Consider the following 13,445-nt stretch of genomic DNA (forward strand, 5'->3'; position numbering starts at 1 on the left):
TTAATCCAGCTGGCCACTAGCTTTCTTATTCCTTCTTTGGAACTTCTTGGCCACTGGTAGCTACTTTAGTCCCATCTCCTTCTGTATCTCTGTTGGTATTGCCAGGTCAAAGGGTACTGAGATGCTCAGTTGATCTAGACATCTGCTGCTGTTCTTTCTGGTCTGCCCAAAAGTCTGCCTAAGCACACAGATTACTTAGGTGCTGATAGACACTGTGTTACCTGGATTGCGGTCTTGTTTCCTTCTCTAGGTCTAGACTTTGGTTCCCTTCTACTCAGGTTCTCTTCTGTTCTAAGATTCCAGTGGATTCTGGCAATCTCTTTGTGCATTCCTGGACTAAATGAAGTTTACAGCTGTTTCCTTGTTGATTTTCTTTATCAATCTTCTTTCTGGTGCATTTTTGGAGGTTTTCTTGGAATGTTCTCTAGAAAATCTAGACACCTTTGAATCTTAATATGCCACCATTTCCTCATAATTCTAATGAAATTTAATAGAAATAAATTTAATCTGTCACCTCAAAAAAAAACCCCAAATCACAAATTTAAGACTGGGGAAGGGAGAAAATTTGGCTATATCTAAATTAATTTTTAAAAAATCATGGAGTTTTCATGTATTTCAAGCTCATTTTGGATAAATATTCAATCAACTACATTTATCAAGTCCCCATTACATATCAGGCAAGTTACAAGGAAAGGCAAGAAACAGTCCTTTTTCTCAAGGGACTCACAGTTTAAGAGGAGACACCACATGTGAACCACTTTGTACAAATAATATATGGACAAGATAAGTTGGGGCTGAACTCAGAGAGAAAACTTTTGACTTAGGGACTGAGAATGCTTTATTGAAGAAGGTGGGACTTTAGCTGAGAACTGAAGGAATCCAGGCAAGCCAGAAACTGGAGGTGAGAAGGAAGAAATTTCTAGTCATGGGGCACTATTTGTCTAGGAGACTATGTACTCATGGTTTGTGGTGGAATGAGGCAAAGTGTATCTCATATGCAAACCTTTGAATAACTCAATGAATTGCTTTTGATTTTTGAAATTGGGAGGAAAATAAAATCTAAGCAAGCATGATCAACCCTGTAGTATTTCAGAGTTCTGACTCAACCATCAATTAAAAAGCTTTTCCATCAGTGTGAACTACAAACACCCAAGTCATCATGGTCAAGAGACCAGGTATTAGAGATATCAGAGCAAGTCAGAGCACATCTATCAATGTCCTCTGATATCTATTCATTTTTCTGAGGTGTTGTGGGGGGAGGAAGAACCTTTTTATCATGTGGCCTATTCTAAGTTTCCTATCATGTGGCCATATGTTTGCCTGGGATGCCTGCTGAGCATGCCCCAAAAGAGATATCTAGGGATGTATTACACATATTTCCTTTAGCATTAAATCTTTGAGGGCAGGGAATATTTTATATTTTTCCTTGATATTCCAAAGATATAGAGCAAATTTTTTTTAACAGAAATTTAAGTTGAATTGTATTAAAAAGCAAGTAATGAGACTATCAATGAGTTTTTTGTAACTTCTTAAAGTTGACACTGAAGATATTAGATGTTAATATTTGTTTAAGAAATGGATCCAAAACTTCCTGTGTGGGGGAAGTCTATTATTTTACAATTTACTGTGTTTCTTGCATGTTCTCACTTTTCAATTCTTTGTCAAGTCCAGGAATAAGTAGATCATGAAAACTATAGTCTGAGATAAGAGCACAAAAGAAAGAAACATTTTATTCACCTCAAGGTCACAAATGGCTGGATTATCCCTGTGGCTACAAGAATATGATATGGAATCCTTTGATAATGGCAATCTTGCAAATCAAGGCTGAAGAATGCAAGCTGATCAAAATTACGTATTGAAATCTTTAAACAAGGTGGAAGCCCCTAGCAGAACAAAATGAAATAAATAGGAAATTAGAGGCATATCATTATTGTTCTAATGCTTGTTTAATTTTTGACATATTTATCATCATTCAATGTTTGACTTTTCATCATTAATTTGTGTTCATTATTAGATGAGCCTATAAATGTTTATCTGAAATTGGTTCAACAAATTACACACACACACACACACACACACACACACACACAGACACAAAGAGGTTATATACATCAGAATTAAAAATGGTTCCAAAAGCTGATTTCTTTACTGTAAGAGTGAAATACTTACTGAACAGTCTGTTTTGCATCCTCTATCCAATTATTACCTACAAGAGGCAGTGATTTGTTCCACTCTCACCCCCTAAGACAGGTCAATATATCAAATAAGTGCTCTAGTCTTGTCCTGCAACTAAGGCAAGTGAAGTATTGTATATCTTGAGTACCAAAAGTCTCAGAAAGGAGGTAAGAGGGGCAGCTAGGTGGCACAGTGGATAGAGCACTGGCCCTGGAGTCAGGAGGACCTGAATTCAAATATGACCTCAGACACTTAATAATTATCTAGCTGTGTGACCTTGGGCAAGTCACTTAACCCCACTGCCTTGCCAAAAAAAAAAGGAAGGAGTTAAGAAACAGAAATGGTTATTTCTATATTTCAACCCCTTGTATACCCAGGATAACTTACTAAAATTATGCATTGGAGTTCCAGGACATATAACATAATCCAAAGAATCGGATATTTGGGCCAGTGATCTTCTTCCCTGGGCAAATAGTCAACAAAATTTCTCCAACAATAATGGTACTCTGAGGAAACAGAAATCTTGGCTCAGTGATATAAATACTACAAAGAGCTTGATATTACACAGGTTCACTATCATACCTATTTCTGAAAGATAAAAGTAATATTGAAACACAAAATTGGATCCCAGTTAAGGAGGACTTTATCTTTATATTTCTTAAGTGGCCATGATAAACTTTGAGTTCCTCCCAAAGCTCTGGAGCAGAAGAATTCCTAGAATTATTGTAGTCCATTCTTTATACTGACTGAAAAAGAATCATACCAAGACTACAACATAAAAAGGGAAGATGTGAGACATAATCTAATATCAACACATTTCCTCCTTGAAGTATATCAGTCTGATTCTTCCTTGTTTCTATTTTTGGGGGGGTGGGGGGAAGGAGACATGTGTGAAACCTAATCTTTTAATTCCATCAGTAGACTGGAGATGACTCACATTTTTTTTTTTTTAGGTTTTTGCAAGGCAAATGGGGTTAAGTGGCTTGCCCAAGGCCACACAGCTAGGTAATTATTTAGTGTCTGAGGTTAGATTTGAAATCAGGTACTCCTGACTCCAGGGCTGGTACTTTATCCACTTTGCCACCTAGCTGACCCCTGATGACTCACATCTCAAAGTTCATTATAGCCACCTAAGACTGAAAAAGATTATTAGAGACTTGACTCCCAACTCCTGGTTTTTACTTCAGCCCTTGATTTCTAAAGATAAAGATCTTAGCAAGCACCTAGAATGTGTAGAGATTGTGGTCTTGCATAGGAATTTTTTTTTTTGTTTTAGGTTTTTGCAAGGCAAATGGGGTTAAGTGGCTTGCCCAAGGCCACACAGCTAGGTAATTATTAAGTGTCTGAGACTGGATTCGAACCCAGGTACTACTCCTGACTCCAAGGCCAGTGCTTTATCCACTGCGCCACCTAGCCACCCCCTTTGCATAGGAATTTAATCATTTATAACATTGCTTCTATGAAGGAACATGCAATCTAATTTCTTGACAACTGATTTATAGGCAGAAGTTTACTGGTAAATATTTAACAACCAGATCACTGGTGGAAGGAGAAAAGTATTCATGACATACTTTCAAGTTTCACCTGCATTTTAAAGATTATATATCCATTCTTTTCTTAATCTAGAAAATAAACAAAATAATATAACAACTATTGATTCATAGCAGACTTCTGAGGTGAAAATGGTACCACTAAAAATTTATCATTTGTGTGAACTGGTTTAAGCTGCCTCCAGCATATCCCTGCTTGTAATTGTAATTTTGAAATACAATTCTTTTGCAAATTGGCAAAGGGCTAGTCATGCTAGCACTCATGGATAGCAGATTAGATCAATTGCATTATCTCATGATTCCTCCTCTAAAATAGAGACTTATCCTTTCATTCTTTTCCTAGAAATGTTCACCTTCAATTCCCCTCCAAGGTCATGGTCTTTATACCTGAGTAAGTCATAATCTGGATAGTCACACCAGAGGAGACAAGTTCCTTGAGTTCTTGACGATTTTGTTGATCCATGTGCCAGTATAGCCGAGCTACAAAAATGACCAGGGTCACATTGGGGTATTGATTCAAAAATTCTCTAATAGCCTTGGAACACCTCCAACAAGGGCTCCAGGAAAGGAACCAGACAATGGAGCATTTAACAGATGGATTAAAGTGTCTTTCTGAAGTGAATTTTTCCATGAAGTTGATTTCAGCATGTTGGGATGTGTTTTGATTTGTACTTCGCCAGATATTATGACTTGTGCCCCACTGGATTTCATAGAGTAGACATGTCTCCTTACGGAGATCTACAGGGTTAAAGAAGGCCTCAAATTCCCAGGATTTGATCCTCCTCCTGAAAAAGAAGCAATCCCATGATGGTATGGAATCTTTGAAAGGACACTATTATGTTTGTTTGTTTTTTTTGTCCTTTCATTTGTCAATTCTTAATCAAGGCTGTTTCAAGGAAATTTACATGTATTCTATTATAAAGTTTTCCAAGAAATGCTATTTTTCATTTTGTTTTCATAAATATTAGAATAAGCATTATGACATTACTCAACAGCTATGAGTTGGGGAGAGATGTCCATGAAAGAATGTCAGGTTAATGGAAAGTTTGATGCCATCTTGCTCATTAGAAAAATGATCTTCACAATATGATACTTTTACTCAGCAAGGGCTCTGACTGAGTCTAGTACCTTCTACCTCTGCTCAAAGCTAATCCAGGGCATAGAGTTTAAAAACAATGGATAAAACTTGTTTGTGAGTCAGTTGTGAAGAGATGAGGGGTGAGAAAAATCTCAGCCACAATTGGATCATACTAGGACAAATACAGATAGCAAAAAAGTGAGTGCAGGGGCGGCTAGGTGGCGCAGTGGAAAAAGCACTGGCCATGGAGTCAGGAGTACCTGGGTTCAAATCCGGTCTCTACCTAGCTGTGTGACTTTGGGTAAGCCATTTAACCCCATTTGCCTTGCAAAAAAAAAAAAAAATGAGTGCAGCCCCAGCTTATAGTGCCAATAGGTCAATGAACAATAGATTGCAACGTCTGTTCAAGAGAAGTCAATAGCAATCTCTATAGCAAAACTTTTGTGTCAAAGACTACTAGCACATTTTCACAAGAAAGCTGTTGTGTCCTCTCACTTTACTGGAAGAGAAAGGAGTTGGTAGTAAGGTGGCTTCTCAACATGACATTAAGAGAACAATGTAGAAGATGACTGCTGACTTTATTTGGGTGGGGCATCAGCTGCCACCTAAATTGTACTGACTTCTCTCAGAAAAACAGTCACTCCTGTCACCCTTACCAATCCCAGCATGGTCTAGATGACAAACTTCCTTATAAGACTCTTCAGACTTTCAAATTATGGACAATTTGACCTACATGCTAAAGTGTCTACCCATGGGTTTCTGTGATATGTAGTCCAAAGAAAATTTCTTTCATTGAATAGTTTTCTTATCTCCAAATATCATCAGAGAATGAGTTCTCTGGCATAAGAGACTAGAACTGAAAAAAGTAGTTGCATCCTCTAGTGCATCTGCTGCAGGAAGAGAAGTTGACAGTGACCACTATGGTGTGCTTTAATAGTCATCTATTTCCAATCAACACCTCTGTCTTCCTAATGCAGAGGAAGAGGGACAAATCAGTTCACTCAAGGAAAGATGCTAGGGAAATACAATATAATATAGTAGAAGCCACAGAATTTAGAGAATGTTGCAGAGATTGTAGTTGACCTTGGTCTTGGAAGTGCCAGTCTCAGATTTGCAATCAGGGGGCTGCTCTCTACATGCTTTAGCCACTTCTGTTAATCTCACTGTAGCCTCCTCTAGTCTTCCTTTATGGGACTCCTCAGCTATTTTAATTTGCAAGCTCTGTAAGCATCCTTGAACAATCAGAGTACATAACAGGTAATGTCACTATGTTTTGGAGCCCATATACCTATCTAGAAACCGGAGTCCAGAGAAAATTTCTTGCAGGGTATATAACTCTTTTAGTTTCAACTTTGTTGGATAAATGTGAATACATAGCCCTTCACAAATATTTCATTTGTTTGAACTTTGCTTATATATCTCTTCCACATGGTCTCAACTCTAATCATTTCTATTATTACCCAGTTGATTCTCTTCAGGTTTGTTCAGGTTGTGAAGTCCCAGATTAGGTATCAGATTCTAACAGGTTCTGAAGAATGGTTTTATAATTCCTCCATCTTATATCTTTATTTAAACAAAGTCCTTCTAAAACTGTAGGGTAATTTTCTCTTTGTAGCAATTTCAACTTTAACACCCCCTGTATATCTCAAAAGTTTCAATTCAGGAAAGAGGCAAGATAATTCTGACTAGCATACAATGTAATCAGGAAATGGTTTTGCTGTGTCCCAATTACTTCTCTCCTTCCTGAAATAGATAGTTTGCTTTACCCATCATCAGATAATACTTCTTTTAGACATGGCTTCTCTGTGATTCTGACATTATAGGGGGATAGCTTTGGAGAAAGTGGATCCTGTATAGAAGAAAGATGAATAGAAAGTGATATAGGAAGAAGGAGTTCAGGGACATAATTTTAAGACATTTCAGAATTGGTTCTGAAATGGTAGACTTACTGTGAAAACAAGATGTAGAATAAGAGAAAGATAGTAAAGCAGATGAAGAATTAATTATTTAAACAGGAGCTAAGAGCATAGAAACAGATGTAGATAGTGAAGAAAATGATTAAATAGCATGAGAGACGAGACAATGAGTGGTAGGAAAGACTTCTGAAAGGCATTTGACTTTCGTCTGGTATCAAGGACACTGAGATGTCCTTTAGTCTTGGAGGAACTGAATTAGAATACTATTGTCCTCACCTTAGAGTAGCATCTCCCATTGAAGGACCTGTTGACAAAAAAGATGGAGTGTTACATGGCACCTTAAGTAAAGGAAGACTTTTTATTGGTAAAATTCTTACCTAAGATTCTTGGTCATTCATAACTAGCATCACTAATGACATAAAATGGAGCTTGAATATGTACACATGTATTAACAAACTTGTCATTCCTCTGCTTATTTTCATTCTCAAGATATTAATAATCTTTCATCTGATATTCTGGGGAGGTGCTTTATCAACTATGAACTAATGAACTGTTGAGATAAGCATTTAGAAAAAATGAATATTTAAAACAAGAAATCATCAGATGATGTTTCCTTCCTTTGCGGATGCTCCACCTTCTGGCTCCAACCTTGTGCCCCCAGAATTCTAAACTGGGTGGCAATCCCCCCAGCTGTAGTTTTGTATTATACCAGGGTCTCCCCCATCTATATTGATTGATTTCATCTTTTCAAATTCATTTGATTAGGGAAGACTTTAATGCACTGGGGCTGACTAAAGAATCAGGAAAAGTTATGTACATAAGTATCATTATGTTGTAAACAGAAGAACAATAAAACAAAACTTAAAGCAATTCTATTATAATAAGAAAGTTTGAACTCAGATTAGAGTTGAGAAAGTTCACCTTCCTCACTTCATTGCTTAGGAGACCATGGGGGGCAAACAGGTTGATGTGTTACCTACTTTTAGTAAACTGATTATTTTTTTATTTGCTATAATGGGAGGCTTTTTGGTTAAAGAAATGAGGCATAAATTTGGAAATGAATCTGATGTAAAAATAAGAAAATATATCACTTTGCGAATCTCTAATTTATATATGATGTATATTTCCTTCTTTTCTTGGGTGCCCAAAAGACTAGTAATGGTTCTTGTAGGGGCATATAAACCCAGGTATGGATGTCACTCACTGACATCTGGAACAATTTTTGGTGATCTTCTGCACCTCAAATACATAAAAAAGCATCTTATTTCTTTTCTCTTTTTTATTTAGTCTTTCTGTCTTTGTTCTTTCTCTTTTGTTCCCTGACACTCCACTCCTTTTTTCTCTGTCTTTGCCTTAGGATCAGAGTGGCATTGAAAAAAAAATCACAAAACATAGCTTAGAAGGGTTAAAAAGATTAGGATATGTGTTTTTGTTCTGATCCTTCTTTCTTTAAAAAAAAAATTTTTTTTATGTATTTGAGGCAATGGGTTTAAGTGACTTGCCCAAGATCACACAGCTAGGCAATTATTAAGAGTCTGAGGTCAGATTTGAACTCAGATGCTCCTGACTCCAGGGCCTGTGATCTATCCACTGTATCCACCTAACTGCCTCTGATTTTTTCTTTTACAACATTAATTAATGTGGGAATAAATTCAACATAATTTTACATGTATGCTTGTATCAGATTGCTTCTGATATTGGGGAGGGGGATGGAAAGGAAAGTAAGGAGAAAAATTTGGAACTCAGAATCTTACAAAAATGAATGTTGAAAACTATCTTTGCAGGTCATTGGTTAAAAATACTAGAATAGAAATAAAGATTAGAGATAGAAAGTGGATTGTAAAGAATCTTGGGTTGGGGTGGGCTGGGACATCAGAAGTCTTGTTTTCTATTTCTGGTTGAGCTCTAGATTCCTGTAATGCCCTTAGAAAAGACCCTTAACCCTTCTATGCCTTAATATCCCTATCTTTAAAATGACAATGATCTCTGCTTTAGTTTTATCATAGGTTTTTCATGAAGGTAAAATCTGATAAATGTTTAGAAAAGTGCTTAGAAAAAATTAACTCACTATAATTTAGTATTATGTTTATTAATATGTGTTTCTATGTACCTGGTTATAGTATACTCATGGGAATTCAGCTCCTACCTAGAACTTTCTTTTTCCCATTTGAGAAAATATTGAATTTTTATCTGGGTCTCAAAATGCCTGGCATACAAAGGATGATAATGGGATAAAGTTCTAAAGTGGTAATAAAGGAATCTATTTTCTTCAATAATGTCAGTCACTTGAAGATGTTCTCATAAGAATTCCACATTTACTCTAAAAGATGACCAGGCAATACAATAAATTATAGAACCTATATTCTTTACTTGTGCAGGGTGCAAAGGCTAGACCCTCAATACAATATTAACTTCATGCTCCTAAGCAATCAACTGTCTTTGTGTTGTCAACAAGAATGGTCAATTCTTCAAAATAGCCATTGAAATCTATTCCTTCCCATTATACCAGTTTTAGAGCGATGAGATTTAGAGCTGGAAAGTAATTCAGTTATCTTCCAACCTAATATCCTTATCTGAAAGATAAAAGAAACTGAATTTCAGAGTTTAGTTATTTTCCAAATTTTACACAAGCAGTTGGTGGCAGAGCAGAGAGCAGACGCCACATCTTCAGACTCCAACCCTCTTTCTATATATTAATCTTGAGTCCCTGGAAGATTAACTTGAGATTTATGATCCTCAAAACATTTTCTAAACTGCTTGCTACAACCTTGTGTCTGGATATATAAACATATTTTTGCAAAAAAGTGTTGTTTTTGTTTTGGGGGGTTCTAGATTATTTTTCCATTTGGGGAGGACCTTGATTGCTCACCTCAGACTGATCTTGGAATATGGGTCCTTCTTAGTATGAATGAATCTGCCTAGTTTTAAGCTAAAATCTCAGAGCACTAAGAATGTCATTTATATAGCAATTTTTACTGTTTGCATCATTATTTAATTTTTAATTGTTTGTCTTGTTAACTAGAATGCAAGATTTCCAAATGGGGACTCTTAGACAATTATGATATCTTCTTAATAGGTCTCCCTTCTTCCTGTTTTTTTTCTATAATTCATTTTTAGTCCTAAGATCATAGATCTAGACCAGAGGGACTGATTTCACAGGTCATCATTTCATCTTACAGATTGTGACATAACTAACTTTATATAGCTTTTTCATATGAAGAAATGGTATTTGAATCTAGACCATTTAATTTGAGCAGTACTGTTTTTTTCCATTTTACCATGCATTAGGCATTTTCAAGTATATTGTAGAGGTGCAAGGTGATAGGGGAGACACAAAGTGAAAAGTCATAAAGGAGTGTGCAGTCATCTAGGGGGAATTAAAGACCATCAGAGTTAGTAATAATAAACTGTTTTACATAATGATTTCATCAGAAAGCTCCAAAATATTAAAGACAAATGAAATAGAATATAAACAATTCTTATATAATTGTGAATGAATTAAACAATCCAATAAAATAAAAAAATAATAGATTGAATAAGTGATTAAACCTCATAATCTGTTGCGTACAAGAAACACGTTAAAATAACCTCAAAACTTCATAGAATGAAAATAAAGAACTAGAAAAAAATTGCTTATGAGATAAAAAATACAGGCATTTTAATCATACTATCAGCAAACAAAAACAAACATTCAAAACACAAAAAAGGACAAATAAGGAAACAATATATTATGCTGAAAGGAATCATATATAATAACCCAATATCCATATTAAACTCATTTATTCTAAATGCTTCACCATCTAAATTCACAAAGGAAAAATTAACTGAACTAAAAGAAGACATAAATATACATACAACAATAGCAAGAGATTTCGATCTTTTTCTCTCCCTCAGTTTTAGATCAGTCTAACAAAAAGATAGATGAAATAGAAAATACAGAATTGAACAAATTGATTGGACAATTAGACCCAAAAGACTTAACTAAATGGGCCACTGTTAGAGAATATGTATGGATGTACATGTGTATGTCTATTTATATATGCATATATATGTATGTGTGTGTGTGTGTGTAAACACAGAACTTAAAGAAATCATAAGCTTTTTTTCTCAAGGAGTTTGTAGTCATCTAGGGGAACCAAATACAAAAAAATAGATGGTTATAATAAATAATGCTTTGTGATGGTTGCATTAGAAAGCTCCAAAACAGAGACAGTGGAAGAAAATGAGTCTAATTTTCACAACTTTAAATGTGAATGGATTAAATAATCCAATACACTGAAAAAAAATGACAGATTGAGTAAGAAAAAAAATCCACATTCTATTACTTTAAACAACAAAGACAAACAGATTAAAAATGGGGGGGGGGTGGCCTAGAGATAGCATCAAAGATAACCTCAGCATTTACTAACAAGAGGCCCAATTGATAGTTCTATTTTCCTGGCTGGCTATAAACTCTTTGGGGTTCCCAAAACTGACAGAATAGAGACCAAACAATCTAATTTTAAGGATCTCCATAATGTATTAACAACCTGCATTAAATGTATGCCCTTTTGTTCCCATATACAAATTCTCTATAACAGTTAGACTAGTTTATTTACTATCTATCTAACACATCTTGCTCTTTCATACCACATTTTTACTTCTTTCATTGAATTCTCCTAAGATATCCTCCCTTCTCAATCAAAATTTACCCATTCCCCAAGTCACAGCTCATGTTCTTTATTCCCACCCTCCTCTTTAACCTCTCTAGCCTCTTAATTCTTAGAGTAATTATCTATTTAATTCACTAAGCAATTGATGTATTTTAATACAAACCTATGATTATTTTGAGTTATTATTTATATTTTTTTTATTCTTACTGAGCTTTTTGAATATCTGCTTTGTCTACCCTTTAAATACATTGAGTAGACACCATACCTATATTTCTTTTTAATCCCTTATAAAATATTTGCACAACAAAGGCACTCAGATATTCATTGGCTGGCTTTACTCAGATTCACTTGTTTTGCCACAAACATAGTGATCACTGGAGAATAATAAATACATGCACACACACACACACACACATAATGGCAATAATAATAAACTTCAGTGAACTTGGAAAAGCATGCCTATCCAAGATATGCCCAGATGAAGCTTAAAAATTGAACATAAATATAGAGAAACACAAAGTTCTTCCCTCCCTGCTCCTTAGTCAAATGATGCGGAGGGTTACCTTTCTTGGAATCCATGGCTTCTTTTTCACTGGGATAGTTTCTGGAGCACTGAGCTGGGTTGACTGTCCCTGCCAGCAATAATATGAACTTTGGTTCTCTGGGAGCACCCACTGCCACCTTCCTGGTTAGAGGAGGATGACTCATCCAAACTCACCAGAGTAATCAAATGAGACTCAAATGAGGAAAGGAATTAATGGCAGGGGGCAGGGTATCATTGATAATAACATGATGTCTTTTAAAACCTAAATAAGCACTTTGCCCTGTGAAAATTAAGACTGCTGGCACTTGAATGTAACTTTCCTCTTCCCTTTAAATATAGCTCACTTCCCTGTATTTGAAAATATATATCTTCTAACTTTTATCTTGAGCTAATATTAGATTGCTTGCTGTCTTGGTTTTTAGGTATCTTTCATCCTTTTTATTTCCTCATTCTTAAGATTTTGTCCTTTGATCCCATGACAGAAGAGCATAAGGGAGGGGCATTGCTAGATGTACAACCAGAAGAACCTTGACCTTTGGAAATAGATTATCAGCATATAATAGCCTTTGGAGTTCTCAGTGTCCTTACCTATAGCTGAAGTATAGGACTGTGTAGCCTATCTCCTGCTTTTTCTTCTCCTGGGGGTACCTGGATTCTCCAGTCTACATCTCTTGTTATTTTTCCTTTTGACTTGCCCAACTGCATTTCTTTCCTGTGATGTATGACAAATATCTTGCCTATTGTTGGAGGACTTTAGTGTTATCTTTTCCTATCAAGATACATATAATGTTTGTGATTCAGTTGTATCCAAAGGATTGTGATGTGAGGGTAGAGTTTTGTATGGGAATCCTGAAAAAATAGGACTCTTATTTCCTGGCTTATGCCATTTTGCTCAGACTGTACCCATAGAATGCTAATGTACCCAAACTATCAAGCTACCTAGAAGTAATTGCTGAGAATCAGAGCCTCCTTCCCATAGGCCCCACCCATCCATGGAAGATCCAGTGCTGGTGATAGATGTGTGCTGGCTGGCCAGGAAGGGTGATTAGATTAGTTTCATCTCTGCCTTATCTAAGAAGCTAGGGTCTAGGCATCACCTTTTTACCATTTGATCATGACTTGACCTAGTCCCCAGATTCCTGGTACATTCTCTTACCTCCCTCCTTTCAATAGAGGAAATCAAGTCAACATTTAATTTTGGGGTCTGGGGCCTGCTTTTGCTTGATGCTGTCATAGGTTACTCTCTTATTAATCTATCAATCAATTAATCAATATTTATTCAGTGCCTTCTAGGAGCCAGGACCTATGATAAGCACTGGAGTACAAAAAGAGGCAAAAGATAATTCTTGCCCTCATTTTTCTAATAGGGTAGATAACAAATATATATAAAGCAAGTTATATTTTAAAACAGTTAATAGAGAACAAGTCACTTAATCTCTGGCTGCCTCAGTTTCTTCAATTGTAAAATGGGGGCAACAATATTTTCTCCTTTACAGGGCTTTTGTGAGGATCAAATGAGGTAGCATTTGT

At 35.9% G+C, this 13,445-nt stretch overlaps 1 protein-coding gene across 1 annotated transcript; it reads right to left on the bottom strand.

Moving 5' to 3' along the window:
* Positions 1 to 1,733: 1,733 nt before the first annotated feature.
* APOBEC1 (apolipoprotein B mRNA editing enzyme catalytic subunit 1) lies at positions 1,734 to 11,950 on the bottom strand. Its single transcript, XM_074195180.1, has 5 exons — positions 11,935 to 11,950; positions 6,996 to 7,023; positions 4,113 to 4,510; positions 2,563 to 2,681; positions 1,734 to 1,883 (listed from the first exon to the last, which is right to left on the bottom strand). The coding sequence occupies exons 1-5, from the start codon at positions 11,948 to 11,950 to the stop codon at positions 1,734 to 1,736; spliced, it is 711 nt and encodes a 236-aa protein (XP_074051281.1).
* Between the last annotated feature and the right edge of the window lie 1,495 nt (positions 11,951 to 13,445).

Source organism: Macrotis lagotis, chromosome 7 (genome assembly GCF_037893015.1).
Source record: "Macrotis lagotis isolate mMagLag1 chromosome 7, bilby.v1.9.chrom.fasta, whole genome shotgun sequence".
In the NCBI taxonomy this organism is placed as follows: domain Eukaryota; kingdom Metazoa; phylum Chordata; class Mammalia; order Peramelemorphia; family Peramelidae; genus Macrotis; species Macrotis lagotis.